Below are 18,841 nucleotides of genomic sequence, written 5' to 3' on the forward strand. Positions count from 1 at the left end.
TTTACTGACCGCTGAACTGTCTCCTAGTCTACCTTGCCGTGAGGAGTGAAAGGCGCGATACAGGTCATGCTTTACTGGTCCATATTATCGCAGAAAGTCATCAGAAAATGCATTAGTGCACTAGGCCGCGTGACTAGAGTAGAGATGGACGCGGAAAAGTCGTTTCGATATTATGTCGGCGGATGGCACTAATTTTCTTACTCATGTGACTAAGAATGAATAGCTTACTAGGTATTTCTTACGTAACATAAAATACAGAAGTATTCTAAATACTTGCTACTTATGTCTGCAGAAATATTATGGTCTACAACTAGGCAGATAGAATCATCAATGAACGTGTTTACTTGTAGTTATATTTTGGTAGGTACCTAGGTAATCAACCTAATCTAACGATGTCTTTTGTCCGGAGAAAATATATTTTATTAAAGTATCTACCTATCTACACACATACACTGGGCAGGTATCTACTGGACTCAGTTCGTTATGTATCATCTTGAATTAAATAAATTGAAGCATAAATTAGGTATTTCGTACTAGCTTCTGCTCGCGGCTTCGTCCGTATGGTGTGTTGATAAATAGTAGCCTATGTGTGAATCTAGGGTATCACTTGTCTTGTCTTGTGTGTCTTGGGATATCAAACTTCAACCAAATCTGTCCAGTCGTTTTAGCGTGGAAGAATAACAAACATACATTCTCACAAACCTTCACTTTTATAATATTAGTAGAATTCGTACGAGATAATATTTTAGGTTTACCTAATTTTTGTTGTCTTCGCCGTTCTATCAAGTTGGCCCTTAAAATACCCTATCAATATATTAATAAACAGGTAGGTATGTTATGTACAGGTAAGTGTTAGGTTTCTATATTTATATCAATTTTTTATCGTAGATATATCGATGCTCAAATAGGTTCAATGTTAATTAGTTTTAATATAGCACCTCAAATTCATTAAGACCTTTGTTGTGAAGAAATTAAACGAACACCAAAAATCATGATGTCAGATAAGCCTTGACGTAAAGTGTTATTTTTATTATTTTCATCAATGTTTAGTTTCATACATAATATACGCAATGAATTGTTTGATGATTTCATAGACGTTTTGGACTACATATCATTAGAAAGTCTCAGTTTATATGACAAAATAACTGATAATTTAATTGTTGTACTCCGTACAAAATTCAGTAAACCTCGATGCGGTGATAAGTTTTTGGTATAATTTAGACTAAGTTACAAACCCATCTTCGAAATTCTTTGTAAAAAAAAAACTAGTAAAATATAGTAGAAGAAAGCAACATGGAAACTGCAGCAAATCCAGAAAGTGCAGAGGCACCTACAGCAACAGGAGATACTGATGAAAGTAAACCACCTGAAGAGCCTGACAAAGGAGAAACAGGTGAAGTTGGTGAAAATCAAGAAGGAGTTGAAGCGGTTGAAGGTGGTGAGGTAGTCGAGGGCGTCGAGGGAGGTGAAACAGGTGAAGCTACCGCAACAGAAGAAGTAGATGGAGAGCATGTAGAAGGCGAAGGGTTGGAGGGTGAACATGTCGAAGGGGAATTTGTTGAAGGTGAAGCTGTAGAAGGAGAACAGGTTGAGGGTGAACATGTCGAAGGAGAAGAACAAGAGAAAGTCGAAGGAGAAGAAAAAGAGAAAGTCGAAGGGGAGGAGGAGGAGGGTTTGGGTGAACAAGTAGAAGCAGAAGAAACTGAGGACCTTGCCTTTGTACCTGAAGAAGAAGTCGAAGAAGAGCAACAGTATGTTGAAGAACCTCCTCCGGATCCTGCTGCACCTTACGGCTTTAGCGATTCAAAGGAAGCTTTAAAAGCACCTTTTTCATTACGTCCAGATCAATTAGCTGAGGTCGAACAGCTGTGGGAAATCTACCAGAATTACACTCCGGCGTATGCAGATTTGGATGGCTTCATTACTGAGAAAGAGCTCGTTTACATGCTAAAAAGTTTACTTCTTATGACTTACACAGTAGAACAATTACAGGAACTGGTAGCATATTGTTGTCGACCGCCACATGCAAAGGGACATATATTTTATGATCAGTTTCTCAAAATGGTAACAATACGTCAAAGGGATTTCCCCATAGAAGAAGAAATTCGTTCTGCGTTACAATTTTTCGACCCAGAAAAAACAGGTATCATTGACCGAGAATATTTAAAAGAAATTTTGTCAAAACAGGGTAGCAAAATGGGTGCACGACAGTTGGATAATCTCATTAAAGAGGTCGATATGAGCAATGACGGTACGATTGGTATAGAAGATGTTGTTGGAACAATGTGCATTGATCTAAATAAAGAAGACTTGCAACTACTAAGAGCGGCTGTGTACCCTCCCACGGAGGACATAGGAGGGGAGAGAACTGAGGAAGCCCCGGTGGCGGTTCCAGACGATGATGAAGAAGACGATTGAGACGCACAGAGAAATCCCTTATTAAAACAATCAATCAAACTTAAAATATCAATAAAGTGTTATAATTTGTAATTTTTTTTCAATTTATTTGAAGCAAGTCATTAAAATCTGAAAAGTATGATAATATGCAAACGGCACTTTACGCTGTCCGATTGGGTGCAGTTTCATGACTGACCGATTGACCGTAAGAAGCAGCTAGTAAATCATAAATGAGTTGAAAGCGGAAAGTTAATGTTAGAAAATACTCAAAATTGGATCGCAAAGTAGATTCTGGTAAAAAAACACGATTTCAACCATAAATAAGTGTTTTTTATTTTCTTTCCTAACAGGGGCCCGATTCTCCTAATTTTACTTAAGCGACATACGATTCACGATCGACTCGATTCGACTGAGATCCAATCCCGACTCGATTACGATTGAAGCGTATGTGGCATTCCGCTATTTTTTCTTTGAAATAAACGTTTTTATCCTTTTCTGTCATTCAATAATGAATCATTTTGTCTGCAAATGATTTACGATTGCAAAATGATTGTACAGCAAACTACCGTATAGACCAAAATCACCGAAATAGCAGACCAATCGCACACCAATCAAATGTCAATCGAATACAATTGGTCTCTTATTAGAAGCAGAATGCCCGATATGGTTAAAACTGCTATTGCGATCATATTCCGATTCGATTTCTATTCGATTTTGACATTATTAACTTAGGAGAATCGGGCCCCTGCTGGCTAGATGGTGCTGAACATGATAGATTACAAGGAACGGAACATCCTATCATTCAAAAGACTCTCAATAATGTGGGTCAGTTGTACTGCAGCGTTTGCGACCTGGTCTTCTAAACTCGGCCTAGGTCTAGCCGGTCACAGCAGGGCTCACGAACGTACATATAACGAAACGTATATTTCATCAATCATCTCACCATACCACAGACTATAGAGGGCATCGCGCTAGCGCTAGGCGAACATTTTGAAATGGCGATCGCGATGCGATGGTTAGCGTACTGCCTAGTAGCGCGATATATAAGTTCTTCAACATTTATATTAAATTCTCAAAATGTTAGAGCCATTTAGAGCGGAGTGGTAATGTCTCTAGTAGGACACTGGGTTGTTGTTCCCAGAACTCCCATTCCAAGAATTTGTGCCGTGAGTACAGCAACACTAACATGACGACCTGACATAAACAATGAATGACAATCAATGATGACAGTTGTACACTAAAGTCAGCAAAGAGTAAAGTCAGTTAAGGCTGAAGGTTAGGGGCGAATTTTATGTTTGTGTTTTTATCAGTTTATAAATCACGCTATCTCTGAAATTAAAGTGATTTGTATTTAAGACTCGATCAAAATGAAACATTTAATCTTGTTTTTAATCTTTGGATACTGTTTAAGTGATTGTAAGTATAAAAAAATATATACAACTATATAAGTATTGGGTGTGGTTTGACAACGAATTTTGAACACTACTACTTTGTGATTGGTTCGTATTGTAAAAAATAGGTACCGGCTCGTTGTTATATTTTTATGTATTGTATTAAAAACATAAAGTTATAAATGTCTGGAATTGCGTTTCCAAGTTATAGCGATAATAATATAAAGCTCATTTGTGTACTCGGGTACTACTTACACAAGGTATTGATATTCAAAAACTTTTGCTCATCAGGTTTAGCACTATGGTGCTATCAATGTACTGCTGCAACCCCTGGGTGTATGGAACCATTCAACTGGCGAGGTGTAGGCTACCTTGGCAACCCATGCCCCGATGCCGAGGATATTTGTGTCAAACTTATTGAAAGGAAAGGAGGTATATAAATGTTTATAGTTATGATAGAGATATAAATTATACACAGAGTAATATCTAAAACTCATTAATTAACTTATCAAGTAAGACCTTAGTAGGTCCAGATTTGGTTATGTATAAAAAAATACTTTGACATCTAGGTATTATTGTATTTATTCTGATTAGAAATTATTAACTTTTCAGCACAAGAAGTGATAACAAGGGATTGTTTGAGCAACTTCAGGGCTTTCAGAACTGATATTCCTGCAGACACCTATGAAGGTTGCCGCCCAGCTGCGAGGGATGTGAATCTAGCAAACTATGTCAATAATTCCATAAAAGAACTTGATATCAAAAGGTAATTTCAGTCAAATTCTAATATACTTAATAAATGTCATATAATAATAATCTATACTTCTAGAAGCAAGTTAGAGCTTTCATTCCAAAGGGCTGGGACAGTTCAGAACAAATATTATCTTTTGAGATATTTTGTATTATTGACATTCCTAACAAATAACAAAAAGGGATTGTAACACTACAAAAATAAAAAATAATTTAGCCTTTACAAAATATGACTTGACCAGTGCAAAACCAATTTATATATTTAGTTCTTTATATTCTTACATTGTTAACAAGATTGCTTAAAATCAGATATCCGTTTGCAAATTCCGATCATTTTCATTTGTTTCAGGGACTGGTATGATGAAACTGTATGGTGTTTCTGCTTCCTCGACCACAGATGTAATGGTGCATCAAGTGTGACAACAATGGCATTACTGATCCCAGCATGCATTGTGTTTCTATTCATGAAAATGTTCTGATGTTCAGTTATTATCAATGATTGACGGTTCACCAAAAACATTTATCTGTAGTACTGAGTAAGTGAAATAGAATATTATTTGTGATTATTTAAAACGCAATAACTTGACATGCAGCTGCAATAATGTAGAAGTGCATTATAACTAACTTTATATGAATCTCTCTATCTTCTTGAATCTTAGAAACTGTGACAGTTATGTTTAAATTAATTCATAGGAAACATATAGGTTCTAACTAAAGCAGCAAGCTTTGCAGTAGTTAAAGCTGAGTAACTACTATAAGTAGGTAAAGTTGACAAATGATAATGTACTCGGAATAAGACATGGAAATAAGGTAATGTACTTTTTTTTTTGTACAAAGTATGTATGTATCACTGTTATATTCCAATATATGTAAAACATTTCAGTTTATTCCAAAGAGCAAACTCATCACATTCTTTGATACCTATGACTTTACAAGTATATTTATTCATGTTTAAAGCGATATCATAATTATGAAAAGAATTCCGACCCAAAGGATTTTTAATATGTGAGTGAATTTGATAGACCTGTGACAGAGTGCATTATAAGAACATTCCAGTGTAATGTGAACTAATATCTAAATAATTCCGTCCAACAGTTATTATACATATTGTTAGCATGTAGGCTTATTAAATAAGATATAAGTGCCTCATTGAACATTGTTCTTTTACATAAGACTGTAGTTTTGTACACAATAGTTTTTATCAAAGGATTTCTATTTTTATTGTAATGACATATATAATTAATTTGTACATTTTGTAGCAGGATTGTGTACATTTTGTAACAGATATGGGTTGTTAATAACAATGATTTAAGGCCACCAATAAAACAATTGTAAAATTAATGTGAAGTTTTTTATTTTCTAGACTTCTTTTTGTATCTTAATCTGCACACTAACGTAGACATCAGAATATAGACTACTTTTTATCTGAGTACGGGAAGTAGTTCCCTCAGGAAATGGACGAAACTGCTGGCAGCAGATATTATTTTACAAAAACGCGAACTGCATTTGCGTGACAATAAGACCGGTCACTAGCATGAACATCTGCAACAAAACGTTCGCGTCCAATTGCCACATGTCGTAAACAGAGAAGTGAGGTGGAGTTTCTTCTACTAGTTTCAACATTCTCTTGGATTTCTCTCTTAATCGTCCTGAAATTAAGATGAAAGCATAGAAAGTCTTGAAATGTTGTTACAAGATTGGTCCCCACCACTGATGGGGTAAGATGTAGAAGTAATGGGATTAATTTACGTAGTATGTAGGTACGGCGGAGCCTTTGATACGGAAAGAAAGCTATCCCTATTCAACGTAAGAGAGTTCTCTGTACGTGTATCATATCTTATCATATATTTTTCAAGTTTTGCACTATTGTAATCACTAATCCACTGTGGATAAGACAACATAATTTAACAGAAAACTTGAAATTACATAATTACCATCATAGTGTCTCGACATGACGGTAATCACCAGCCGCTTAGTTTCCTTCACCTCTCTTATGAACACTTCACATCGGACGCCAAGCAAAATCGCCATTACTAAGTCAATCACTGTGAAAAACGACGGCGTCAGGCTGTCCCAGAGACCAACTGTCTGAAAACGAGAATATAATATTTTTCACAATCGATGAAACTTATCTAGTATTTTTGTAATACTTAAAAGTATAGGGCGTCAGCCCTTTTCGTCAAACCGCTTCTTTTATCTCAACTCTCAGTATAATGGCGCTATAAAAAAAAATAGTTAATGAGGTTTTCTACTTACATCGTTTTGTACAGCATACAATAGGAATTCGAATGTTAAAAGAGCTGAAGCGACCAGCTTACAGCAAAACATAAAGACCTGTAAAATACAGTTCAGTTAATTAAGATGATTTTACAGCATTAAATGTGTCTATACATTTAATGTTGCACTTACTTGAAATTTGTAAATATCTTGAAACTTGAAAAAACCCTCTAGTAATTGTTTCAAATATACATCTGTATCGCTTGATACGAAATTATGAGAGCCAGCAGCCAAGCGTCTCATGAATACTTTCGAAGTAAAATATGAAGATAAAAAACGCTCTTTTGAATACAAAATCTCTTGCGTCCCCTTTTGGTCGATATAATTTTTAATAATCGAATTTATGAAACGTGCACGTATATAGAAGTACATAAACATATTTGAGCAGCTAATCAGTTCTATGACGAAACTGAATTGGGAATAAGCAATTCCTATATAAGGCCAAAATGCGGCAGTTCCTTTTGCACTAGCCACGCCAAGAAGGGTAATGAACATTATCAGAACCACAACGAGAGATATAACATTTGTCTTTACTAATAGAGTTGTGATACTTTTGTTACGATTTATATTCATACGCCTATCTATTTGCTGCAGATTGACTAACAATTCAACATTAGCATCTTCGTTCATAAAACGCACATTAATTATATTGCATAAGAATGTTATGGTCTGTAATCCCGTTACGCATATGCTCCAATAGTAGATAGTTTCGCGATCAAACAGGATTTTATCATATTTCTGTATAACAAGATAGTCTAATCCTAACAGTAAGATCACACTTATTAAAGTATGGCATTTTTGTAAAAACGATGGCATTGTCACAAATCGATGTTTAATTTGAACGCGGGTCGATCCTATCAATCTCTGCGTATAGTACAGAAGGTTGAAGGATTTCATAAATTCTTCGTCAAGAATATCTTTTGAAAGATATTCAATTTTAATATTTTCTTTCTGATTTTTCATGACTGCAGATTTAACATAACACTTAACTTATTTTAAATTATGTTTTTAATATGCGTGTGCGTTATTTTTGTATTTAAAGCAGAGCAAGTTGCAATAGAACGACAGTATAACTAGCAGTGATTGCAAGTAGATGTAGGGGCAGGCGGGTGCCGAAAGTACAAATGTTGTAAATGGACACGCTGCTTCTTCCTTCCACCAACAATATGAGTTGCTTAGCATGTTCTCTGGATTTGCCTGTCGAGAAAGTAAGTAGGTAATTTATTTTAGGGTGCGTTTTAGGTTTCATCGGATTATGTGAGATGAAAAGTGCCCTAGACGCAGTATTGGAGCAATAGTTAGTAGAAGCATGTTTTCAGGCAGCAGAACTTAATGAAAAAAAGTAGTAAGGGGCAATATAAACATGGACCTGGCTCCTCAGAAGCAAATCACATAAGCACCAATTACTACGAAACTACTAAGAAACAGACAAAATTAACAACTTTTTTTAGGGTATTTTAGCTAAAAGGACTTAACAGAGGCAATTAAAATAATCAAATAGTTCCCATCACCTTAATAGCTTTTCATAAATGAAGTACATAAACGTAAATAAATCACATACCGTTAATTAGAGGTGATGAAATGATGTCGATACAAAGTTTCCTTGCTTCCTCTAATTTCGTCGATAAGTCTTGAGCTTTGAGGCACAACGTCAAAATTATAAACTGAAAAGCCACTAAGATTGGCATCACGCACAATAACAAATCGGTGTCCGCTGCTCCCTGGGTTAGTCATACAAAAAATATTTAGTAATCCTTATCATCATTAGAATAAGGCATAGGTAAAGAAGATATACACTGCTGAACATAAGCCTCCAGTACAATTAGTTTCTAATATAAAATAGCAAAGGATGTGGAATGGCAATCATGACTTGGTAGGAATTTGAATAATTTTGACCGACTTACCTGTTCTTTCATCGATGTCACTAAGTATTGTATGGTTACCAAGTTCCACGCTAAGATTTGGCAGACGAAATAGAATAGCTGTTGATAAAAATATTTTTTTTAATTAGAACTATTCAAGTTCTTTTGTGGGCCTAAGGAAACGACAAAAAATCACAATTCTTATCCTGCCTTATACTTACCGAAAATTGAAAAAGTCCTGTAAAATCTGACAATGCTTCAAAAATGCAATGCATGCCGGAAACCAATTCGCCTGGAACTTCACCTTCCTGATGTTCTAGTGTGTTCGACACAACGAACAAGATTCCATCATTCATTGGTTTAGTCAACGGTTCTATTGAGAGTAGCGTCACTTGCCTCAATATGTCGTTTATGTAATTTACTCTCGTTATAATGAATTTGATGATGAAATATATCTGTGCCATCTCAGTTTGCAACCCTATACTAGTTACAACATTCACGATTAACGGTATGCACATGCTCTTCATAAATAAATATTTGAACAACACAATCCAAAATATAGTTAGGAAAAAAGCGACCACCATAACGATAGTAGATTGGCTTCTTAGTTGCTTGTTTATACTTTTAGTATCTTCCATATTTAGATACCTTTCGATCTTCTGTAACTTTACATACATTGCACCGAATTTGTTGTTCCGTTCAAGATTATTTCGGAACACTACAAGTATGCCGTTAATGCCGCTGTTTAGAACACCAAATTTTAATGTAGAGTCTGCATATTTAGAGTCAAAACTCTCACCGCAGTGAAAGAAGAAATATACGGCGGACAATGCATTTAGTAGCCAGAAAACGTTGCTATACAAAAGGTACCACTTCGATGTGCCTGTAGGATACCTGTATTTGATACTAACACGGGCTAGACCAAGGGCCCGCAACACAAACAATATTGGTTGAAATATTCGAACAAAGTCATCTGTAAACAAATCTTCGGAGAGCTCTTCAATATTTTTTGCCATGTCGGCTTGGTACAATTCAATTTTCGAAGTGAAAATAATTTGGAGACCTCACTGACAACAGATTTGGAAATCAAAAAACTGGAAAGTGCTAGTCGCCCAAACAGGGTTCTGTACATGGGATCATTTTAAATAATGTACCGAGTTTTGATTCATTTCCGAGTGTTTCGTTTTTCTTTTTGAAGTACGTAACTCTAAAATTGAAAAGCAAGGGAGTTTTTATTCAATAACGACTCCCTTGAGAAAATATTAATGGTTACCTACAGTCAATTAAATGATTTCCTTTGTGATTAATTAAAGTATCTGACATTTTGAGAATCATTCTAATAATGGTCGAGTACTTACATAAACAGTACTTCCCTACATTTCCGCATTATGTTAATGAAATTATTAGTATTTCACAATAGCTCGTAATTTTGTATAATTTCGATGCCAGAGCAATTTCACCATGTAATAACATATTTAATACTTTCTATATAATTTATCATAATATGTATTAGCAGTTGGAAAATGTTATTCTTTTATATTATAATGTTATTCCTGTCTTACCTACGGCATAATATTTTTAGCCGCGATACCTCCTCGCCGCTCGTGTTAATACTTAGACAGCAGTATTTCAAAAATCAAATTTTCATAACAGCACTTACTAAGATGAACACAGAGTTATTAAAATGTTTTGCCCCTATTCACAACGTGTTACTGTTTTTGGGATCTTCAAGATTAAAAATTAAAAACAATATGATTGCACCATCGACTCGCTACCAGAAACTTTACGCATTGTGCTGCATCTTCGTAGTAACATTATCTTTTTCTTACATACAGTTGTATTACTACTTGACTTATTACCACGAAGATACGACAATCTACGTCTGCTACGCTATCGGGATTGTGGTGCAAAACGTTTCATACCTATCCCATACGATTTTTGCAAGATTTCTTGACGTAGAATCGTCAGTGAAGTTGTGTCAAAATCTACAAAAAGTCGACAATATCTTAAGGTTGAAACAATTTAAAAGATATAATGAACAACAATATTATTGGAACGTAGTCGTCCTAGTGTTCATTATAACGTCGTTTGAATGTGGATTTCTGGTTCATATTTGGTACACCGTTGAGTATCCTATTTTGGCGTTCTTTGCAGGAATAGGTCTGCTAAATGTGTATATGGAATTAGTTCTAGCTGCAAGTTTGATTGTTTACCTTGCTATACGACTAAAATTCCTGAACAAAATTGCACATCATAATTTAAAAATCAAGGGTTATTACAACAACACCCGTGCAGCTATCGCAGTCGATGAACATTTACTTATTAATTCAGATGTTAAGGATGCAAATATAGATTTGGGAAATTTTCTGATATGCATGAAGGAGATATTGAAGATGTACCAACATATTACGCAGGTTTTCAGTTTTCCGGTAAGTAGTGTGTACTACTCGAGCGAAAATTATTATTAAAGTTCGAGGATAGTGGAGGGCTTTGTTTCTCATCAAGTGTAATTTTTTAAGGTCCTCAACATTGCAACTACTGTATTTATTTGGACACTATTGGTAATGCTCACCGTGGTAGTTGGATTCTGTACCAAGGTAAGTTTTTGTCTAGTTTTTATCTATTCTTATTACAGATGTTCGTTCAAAAACCACTTGATAGATTTGGATGAAACTTGGCAGTAATATATTGCTTTATATTAGAACGGGCTACTTTTTACCCAGGCACGGGAGGTAGTTCCCTCGGGAACGTTGTGAAACCACTGGCAGAAGCTAATGTTAATTTATGTAAAAGCAGTTTTTTTTCTTTTTCAGCCTCTATCGTTGGTTATGATAATAACGGTTAGTCTATTGTGCGTATTTTACTTGGCACTATTGACGATGGTGGCGTTAGTCAGCGACTATTTCATCAAACAAGTAAGGAAAACGAAGCTTTACTGTATTCACGCGATGTCTCGCCGATTTGAAGGTATTTTATATTCTGCTCATTATTGGCCCCATTTTTATAAGTCTATGGTATTCGAGTAGACGCTTAAAGATTTTCTTTGTTTTATATATTTTTTCAGGTCCTATTTGGAAGGGAGCCAATGAAATACTCAAGACGATAGACTTCTATCAACCATCTTTCTCAGTCTTTGGTATTTTCATACTGAATAAAACACTGCCGCTAACTATAATAGGCTTAATTACTACAAATCTTGCGATCTTGATACAATTCACTATGCAAGTGTAATGGCAAAAATAAACGCTAGTTATAAAGTAACAATATTTAATGACTTACTACAGTCGTTAAAATGTACTTGTAAATAATTACATCAACAACCAAGCACTAGATACATAATTCTCACATAGAATGTATAACAAGTTGTAAAAAATATATTATTTATAAATAAATATATAATATAATGTTCGCAGAACATTTCTGTCGGATTAATATTTTAGGGTAAGAATATCCAGTAGATATGTATATCACGAAAGTATTTTTGATCACATTATGAGGTCTTATCTGGCGAATTAGTTCATATTCTTGTTCAACAAATACAATAAAAATATATGGAAAAAGATCGGCAGTTAACCTCGATAAAAATGCAAGCCTTGAGAAAACATAAGGCACTAAAATTCAGTCTACTTTTCTGAACTACTTTTAAATCCAATTAAATTCAAACTACAAAGCTGAAACTACTAATTTAAGAAATAGAAATGACAATATACTAACATGGCGTTAACATTCCACACCAAAACTATTCTATTCACAATTTTTCTATTTAGTATGCGAAACGTTGTGATTCAGGATAGCCGAGTTTCTCAAGGGCGGGGTTGCAAGCGAAGTTGATCATTGGGGGAGGTCCACACATTAGCACTAAAACATCGTCTCCTGGTGCGAATAAGTGCTCCTTGATCATTTCATCGTTGATGAAACCGACGCTGTATTTCCATCCTGTAAATGAGAGGTAGTATGTAAATTTTTTTTTTATAACGTGTATTATAATGCGTCCAAGGCCGATTTTATATAAAAAGATCAGCCAGCTGCGCAGGACATATTATAGTGCGCAAAAGCATTTGCGTAGAAACAGGTGCACTCATAGTGAGTGCATGTCCTTCACTCTCATAATAATCGATGGGACGGCAATCCGATACGACCGGAGAGAGATCAGGCGCAGGACCGACATTAACGTGCTCTCCGATGCACATTCACCCGTGCATCGGAAAGCACGCTAATCACCAATCACCAAATATCATGTATTATCTGTTATTTAATAAAGACCCAAGTAAATAATGATTAAATCTAAACAAGTTTTAAAACTTAAGAATCATCATGATGCTCTTAAAATATGTCGAGTTCACGAAGAGTAGGCATATTATGCTAATATTTTTGTCGCTATTAGCAACAGGTTTTTTCAGTCGAAAACACGTCATCTGACTAATTATTATGGCAAAACATTGTTGTTATAGGTTTATAGTAAAGCAATTATTATAGTCGAATAATGTTTTCTGATGAAATATGTACTCTAAATCATTTGATTGTTTATAAGAACAATAACATGATTAATCTTATCAGCAGACTTTAGACAACCTAAAGGGTTTTTACGTTTAGGCAGTAAGATTGTACGTAAAATAAAGAGTCATTTCATCATATCTCACCTTCATTGGGCCTGTCAAGAGTATACCACAGCTTGAATTGTTCGGGATGTTCAGCTTGGTACTTTTCCAGTTCGTTTCTCAACAAGATGTCTTCTTCAGTCTGGTTGGCAAACAACAGTCGCATTTCTGTGGGGTCACTCGCATCTTTGCATATATGTCTGATGAGCTGTAGCATTGGCGCGATGCCAGTACCACCTGTTGAGGCAAAACTGCGATTAATAACTAATAACAATTAATTTTAAACATTTAACATTTTGAAGCATGAGTAAGCCGTCATTTTATTACAGCGACACCATGTATATAATTGGAGTATCAAAGTCATTTGTCTTCATGAATAAATATTTAATATAATAATTTTTGGTCCATTATTGTAACATTACAGTCGATTGGCTGGATTAAATTCGGCTTTCATTACGGTCGATTTCATTAGAGCGTAGGTAATAGCAGTTGAATAATTGCCCACGATTAAGCCGTCGCTTTATAGTGGGATTATTTGAGATTTATGGAGTTATATTAAGCAGTCATATTGCGACACCTTTCACCTCGTCTGGGACTCAGATTCGCAAATACAAAACGTTTTTAAAACTAATATGAAAAAAAGTTATATCATAATGATTTATTCTGAATACGCGGTCTTTCAATGACATTGTGTTTAACTGATAAGAGTTCAGTGACGTAAGAACGACACGTCTTCTTATCGTCAATTGCATATCGTTGAAGATTAAACGGTACCTGCGATCATGTTGAGTTTTTTCGCCCGCAATTCTACGGGTGGGTCTTTCCTCATTTTCTTGATGAGGAAGAGGCCGTTGCCTGCATACTGCAGTCTGCCTGAGGGTCCTCGGACATCAATTGTGTCATTTATTTTCAGGCTGTTCAAGTGTTGAGACATCTTGCCACCGTCGGGGAATTTAGGGTGGACATTTTTGAAGTATACCTGAAATAAAATATAATCCAGTTTAAAAACCTGTCATAATCTGAAAATTAGGACTCATTTAAATGTTAGCTGGATGGTATTCAGGCTCTTAACTTTATCGTAGTTAAAGTAATTACTATTGTATCTATTGTTTGATTATCATTAACGCTAATTGCTTTTGTTTTGAGACTTTAGCACTTGCGAGACGAAGTATTTTAACTCCCATATAATTTACCGGAACTAAAAAGTTTCAATGTCATTCGTATTACATTAAAGAGGTTCTTTGTGGTTAGATTTTAGTCTGTGAACTTTGGACAGACGACAATCTAAGTCAATCACATAGTGGTGAGGTAACACTACACGTAGATAATTATGCTCTTAAGTTCAAAGTAACTCACAATGGTGTTATGTTAATGCTTTATTCATTCCTCTTCTGCTAGTGGGAAAAAGTTAAGCTTATATTATGTTATGGGTCTGCTGCAGCTGATACCTGTGGCCCACAAGAGGCGAGCTGGCTCTGAGCTTGATACTAGAAGTTAATTGTAAAGACATATTATAGACAAAACTTCGACTAAATAATCGTAGCTAGCATAATTGAACCTTGATCGGTCAGCAGGGCCTTGTCGAATTAGAATTCAAGATGGAATACAGTAGGTATGAATTTATCATCTGCCTATAGTCTGTTTTTTAATCTCGTAGACTAAATTGACACTTGCAAAATGTCAAACTTTCTAATAATTTTGCTAGCTCTGTGGTGCAGTGTTGTACTTACGATACCGGTTCGTTGAATCGTAACTTTTTATCTATAATAAACGAATTTAATATTCATTCAAAGTTTTATATTTAAAATTCACGTACGTACACATGGCTGTACGACGTGCTACAAACTGCCAGGGATATCTGACCACGCAAAGCCATGCGTAATCATCAAGGATAAGCCCATTATTTCAGGATGACTTATTGTAAAAAGTTACGATTCAACGAACCGGTATCGTAAGTACGACACTGCACCACAGAGCTAGCAAAATTATTAGAAAGTTTGACATTTTGCAAGTGTCAATTTAGTCTACGAGATTAAAAAACAGACTATAGTCTTTTCTCGAGTATGTTAGGGTTGGCTTCCAGTCTTACTGATTGCAACTAAAAACCTGTTTCTTTGTGGAATCTAGTATGAGTTCATAGCTACAAAATTATTTCTGTTATTTAATCTTAAATTCTGAAAATTATCTTAAGATAGCAGAAAAAGTGTGTTTAATCAGATAAGTTTGTTTACGTGTCTGATTAGTTGTTGCTATCTACTAAATAATGAGGTATACTATAGATAGGTATTTTAGATATTTAATTTTTATTATACAATACTCGCATGATAGAATGCCAGGCCAGGTATCCAATACAAATGTCACAGATACAGCAAAGCGAAGGAGAAAAACCATGAAAGCTGATCCCATCACCATGATTGTGGGATATTAAGTATAGCAGTATAAGATTTAATTTGTATTAGTCTTACCTTAATAACAAGTTCGACATATCCCTTCTCTTCGTCGCTTGAGACGGGGGTGTAAGATCTGATGACGAGATCATCATCAATCTTTGCCGACAAGTGAATGTGCTGGCCGATGGGCAAGCCTGGAAGAAAAATACACAATTTTCAAAACCATATAACCAGAATAGACTAGCTTGGGAACATATTCCAATATTTGGTCATGGATATAATTGACATCCATTTCTGGTCTTTTGGCATAAACATGTAATTAGGACCATGAAAACAAATAAAATATTTAGGCATCTGAATTCTTATGAAGGCTAAAATATTTGAAAAGATAAAACAATAGAACTATTAATTAAGTATTTAAATTGATAAATAATTGCTTAACTGGTTATCAATTCTGATGGCATGATTAGACATAATTTGTTTGTTGATTACGTTGGTGTTATGTATTCAAATCTGGACAGTCATGATGGTGATGAGATTGGTACGTAGGTATCTGCACGAGCATCTAACTGGAGCACTCATGATGATAATTACTAAAGATGTAGAAACTAAATGTAGGAGTTAAGCAGTTTACACCAGAACATTTTTTAAAATTATTATTAAATATTTAAAAATGAAAACCTATGTGAAATATTAATACATAGTATGAACAATCTATATCCATGAAAAGTAAGAAAAGGGAAACAATAATTCATGTCAAGTGGATTGCATCATTATTTAAGAAAACCCAAAAATATTGTTATCAGTCATAGCACTCATCTCAAAGAGTCTTGAGATGAGTAGGCTTTGCAAGCAAAAACAAGTACTTATTAAAAAAAATAAGTACCTTCTTACATAAAAAATATCCACTTACCCAAAACATGCTCCGATGAAGGCAGTCCAAATCGGAACCTCCTTGTGTCATGACTGATCTCTTCTCTCTCTATGAGTGGGAGAGCATACTTAACATTAGGGTCCACTAATGTTATTAGTTGTGAACTTTTCTTAGGAGCTGCTTTCTTGTCTTTCTTGCCCCAGAAGCAGTTGGCTATGACAGACACCAGTACCACTGCGGCACTAACGCCAACCACTATGGGCAAAACCTGAGAAAGAAGGTCTTATTACTAAAGTTCTCATGTACTTAGACAATTCAATTGTTGTTTCCTAAACAATTGTTCTGAATACATAATAAAATTAAGGTAAGTATATGTATTGTAGTCGATGTTGTATTGTGAACTTTTGGATGCTTTATGTTGGTGACACTTAGATTGTAACAATATTAACTTTTGGACTTGAACCTTGGACTTAATGTTGTGAAAAAACTTGATTTACTCAGATTTAATGATATGTTCACAAAAAGTCAAAATGTATGAAGAAGCTACAGATAAAAAGTTTGTGGATATTTAAACACATTTTAATTCAGACTTATTTGAAAGTCATATTATTAATTATCTCATACATAAACATAGAAACTAATGTCAGTATGAATATTTTATCACAAGTTTTGTTACTTTAATACCAAAAGGTACTTCAGATAACAGTTCAATCTACCAAATTGCATGTAAACTGACTGTGGGTATATTTAATGAATACATACTGTAAGGATTCCAAACGCATCATCCACAGCCACTTCTACGTTACTCATTTTCACTACTTAAATATTAACGAATAATATACACGAAAACACAGAGTATCGTTGAACTTATTAAAACTAGCAACACGGTAACTTTGATATGCGCACGACCATATCGTAGAGGGTAAATAGCAACTGTTTAAGGTCAACGTTATGAAAAGCAAGTTTATAGGAAATGAGCAACTCCGACTGATCGTACACTCGACCTTGAACTCTCTATCAGATGCAGTGAAAAAACAAATTATTCACATGCGCGGTTGGCAATACGACTTTTGTGCTGACTGCTGATTGATTGACTGATTTAACAATGAAATGATAGGCGTAAATTACTATCTTATTGACACACACACAGGGAAACATGACACGCACCAAAAAGCATTGTAATGTACCTACTAACCAAACTAGTATCACTCATGTTCTTTCACAGCTGCTAACACAAGAATAATCATGTTGGTAAAACGTTTACCAGCGAATGCCACTATCAATCCATATCAATTTAAGAAGATAAGAATCATTGAAGAAATAACAAATCTTGTAATAATCATAACCTCAAAATGTAAATAACACTTGCATACTTACAATTTTTGAGTTAACTGTATAAGTTATCATCCTGGCTGCTAAAATACAACACTACGGCACAGTAACTACACCCGAACTACACTTTTTTATACAGTTATTGCATAATATTGTAGATACCTACACTTGTTCCGATTCACGTGTTGCTCTAGTAACTGGCGAATACTGAGAATTCCAATTAGAAGCTAGTGAGTGAGAAATGTATTTTTGTCTTCTATATGATTTGTTAGTTGTTACCTTTCGCTGTTTTGAGCGATGACAATAGATCCTAAAATAGTACGGGCATTTCAGTAAATAGTCAATAGCTAACTACATGCATGCAGAGTTCATCAAAAATACGCTTAAAATTAATATTTAAATAGACGTATGGCTTGATTGAGTTACTTACATATTTTTTTTTGAAAATTCTTATTCAGTTAAACATATTCTTGGAGTTTGAAATAGTTTAAATAATGATTAAACATAAACATAAGACGCGATTAGAAAATAAACAACGCTATTTGATTTTGCCGCCAAGCTGTCTTGCTTGTCGTTTTGAGTGGTCTTACGTCAAATTGACAAATCGAATGTTTATGTTGGTATTGCGGCGGTCGGTGTTGCAATTGCTGCTTTATTTATATATATTTTTCGTTCTTGGACGAAACATGATTGCTTTTTTTTTATTGGAAGTAGAACTTGAAAAATATTTATAACCACGTACCACACTGTACTGTCGGATAAACCAGGGTACAATAATACAGGTAAAAACATAACCCTTCTTGACAATCAGGAAAAAACAGAATTGCGGTGGATTTGACCTTTTGTAACCGACTTCCCAGACAGAAGGATGCTTTTCTTTATAAACTAACTAGCCGTTTTCTCGCGGTTTCACCTGCGTCCAGTGGGAACTACTGCCCGCACCGGGATAAAATATAGCCTATGTTACTCG

At 34.9% G+C, this 18,841-nt stretch overlaps 5 protein-coding genes across 9 annotated transcripts; 3 read left to right on the forward strand and 2 right to left on the reverse strand.

Annotated features, from left to right (window-relative positions):
- Positions 1–5: 5 nt before the first annotated feature.
- Positions 6–2,718, forward strand: LOC124632436 (protein Ycf2-like). Its single transcript, XM_047167280.1, has one exon. It carries the CDS (start codon positions 1,294–1,296, stop codon positions 2,416–2,418), a length of 1,125 nt encoding a protein of 374 aa, XP_047023236.1. The 5' UTR covers positions 6–1,293; the 3' UTR covers positions 2,419–2,718.
- A 911-nt stretch (positions 2,719–3,629) lies between these two features.
- LOC124632271 lies at positions 3,630–5,879 on the forward strand. Its single transcript, XM_047167046.1, has 4 exons — positions 3,630–3,813; positions 4,080–4,220; positions 4,401–4,554; positions 4,888–5,879. The coding sequence occupies exons 1-4, from the start codon at positions 3,765–3,767 to the stop codon at positions 5,015–5,017; spliced, it is 474 nt and encodes a 157-aa protein (XP_047023002.1). The 5' UTR covers positions 3,630–3,764; the 3' UTR covers positions 5,018–5,879.
- LOC124632268 lies at positions 5,876–10,500 on the reverse strand. 3 transcript variants are annotated; one of them, XM_047167040.1, is made up of 7 exons: positions 10,240–10,500; positions 8,720–8,797; positions 8,377–8,536; positions 6,948–8,012; positions 6,795–6,872; positions 6,473–6,626; positions 5,876–6,187 (listed from the first exon to the last, which is right to left on the reverse strand). In XM_047167040.1, exons 4-7 carry the CDS (start codon positions 7,776–7,778, stop codon positions 6,024–6,026), a joined length of 1,227 nt encoding a protein of 408 aa, XP_047022996.1. In that variant the 5' UTR covers positions 7,779–8,012; positions 8,377–8,536; positions 8,720–8,797; positions 10,240–10,500; the 3' UTR covers positions 5,876–6,023. The 3 variants fall into 3 exon arrangements, with proteins under 3 accessions (XP_047022996.1, XP_047022995.1, XP_047022997.1); XM_047167039.1 differs by lacking the exon at positions 10,240–10,500 and adding an exon at positions 8,899–10,147; XM_047167041.1 differs by lacking the exons at positions 8,377–8,536; positions 8,720–8,797 and having other exon boundaries at positions 6,948–7,124; positions 10,338–10,500.
- Positions 10,275–12,326, forward strand: LOC124632272. Its single transcript, XM_047167047.1, has 4 exons — positions 10,275–11,106; positions 11,197–11,274; positions 11,491–11,644; positions 11,742–12,326. The coding sequence occupies exons 1-4, from the start codon at positions 10,342–10,344 to the stop codon at positions 11,906–11,908; spliced, it is 1,164 nt and encodes a 387-aa protein (XP_047023003.1). The 5' UTR covers positions 10,275–10,341; the 3' UTR covers positions 11,909–12,326.
- On the reverse strand, positions 11,928–18,072 carry LOC124632270 (NADH-cytochrome b5 reductase 2). Of its 3 annotated transcripts, none has more exons than XM_047167043.1 (6): positions 17,917–18,072; positions 16,579–16,807; positions 15,741–15,859; positions 14,050–14,254; positions 13,318–13,512; positions 11,928–12,613 (listed from the first exon to the last, which is right to left on the reverse strand). In XM_047167043.1, exons 1-6 carry the CDS (start codon positions 17,944–17,946, stop codon positions 12,441–12,443), a joined length of 951 nt encoding a protein of 316 aa, XP_047022999.1. In that variant the 5' UTR covers positions 17,947–18,072; the 3' UTR covers positions 11,928–12,440. The 3 variants fall into 3 exon arrangements, with proteins under 3 accessions (XP_047022999.1, XP_047023001.1, XP_047022998.1); XM_047167045.1 differs by lacking the exon at positions 17,917–18,072 and adding an exon at positions 17,735–17,848; XM_047167042.1 differs by lacking the exon at positions 17,917–18,072 and adding an exon at positions 17,302–17,629.
- Positions 18,073–18,841: the final 769 nt, after the last annotated feature.

This window comes from Helicoverpa zea, chromosome 8, assembly GCF_022581195.2.
Source record: "Helicoverpa zea isolate HzStark_Cry1AcR chromosome 8, ilHelZeax1.1, whole genome shotgun sequence".
In the NCBI taxonomy this organism is placed as follows: Eukaryota; Metazoa; Arthropoda; class Insecta; order Lepidoptera; family Noctuidae; genus Helicoverpa; species Helicoverpa zea.

Coding starts and splice junctions, on each gene's coding strand:
- LOC124632272 (XM_047167047.1), top strand. CDS start 10,342: ATGAACACAGAGTTATTAAAATGTTTTGCCCCTATTCACAACGTGTTA. Junction 11,107..11,196: donor CGCAGGTTTTCAGTTTTCCG/GTAAGTAGTGTG, acceptor TAATTTTTTAAG/GTCCTCAACATTGCAACTAC. Junction 11,645..11,741: donor GATGTCTCGCCGATTTGAAG/GTATTTTATATT, acceptor ATATTTTTTCAG/GTCCTATTTGGAAGGGAGCC.
- LOC124632270 (XM_047167042.1), bottom strand. CDS start 17,349: ATGAGTAACGTAGAAGTGGCTGTGGATGATGCGTTTGGAATCCTTACA. Junction 16,808..17,301: donor ATGCGTTTGGAATCCTTACA/GTATGTATTCAT, acceptor CTTCTTTCTCAG/GTTTTGCCCATAGTGGTTGG. Junction 14,255..15,740: donor ATGTCGAACTTGTTATTAAG/GTAAGACTAATA, acceptor ATTTTATTTCAG/GTATACTTCAAAAATGTCCA.
- LOC124632268 (XM_047167040.1), bottom strand. CDS start 7,778: ATGAAAAATCAGAAAGAAAATATTAAAATTGAATATCTTTCAAAAGAT. Junction 6,873..6,947: donor AAGATATTTACAAATTTCAA/GTAAGTGCAACA, acceptor TGTATTTTACAG/GTCTTTATGTTTTGCTGTAA. Junction 6,188..6,472: donor CATGTCGAGACACTATGATG/GTAATTATGTAA, acceptor TCTTAATTTCAG/GACGATTAAGAGAGAAATCC.
- LOC124632271 (XM_047167046.1), top strand. CDS start 3,765: ATGAAACATTTAATCTTGTTTTTAATCTTTGGATACTGTTTAAGTGAT. Junction 4,221..4,400: donor ACTTATTGAAAGGAAAGGAG/GTATATAAATGT, acceptor TTAACTTTTCAG/CACAAGAAGTGATAACAAGG. Junction 4,555..4,887: donor AAAGAACTTGATATCAAAAG/GTAATTTCAGTC, acceptor CATTTGTTTCAG/GGACTGGTATGATGAAACTG.
- LOC124632436 (XM_047167280.1), top strand. CDS start 1,294: ATGGAAACTGCAGCAAATCCAGAAAGTGCAGAGGCACCTACAGCAACA.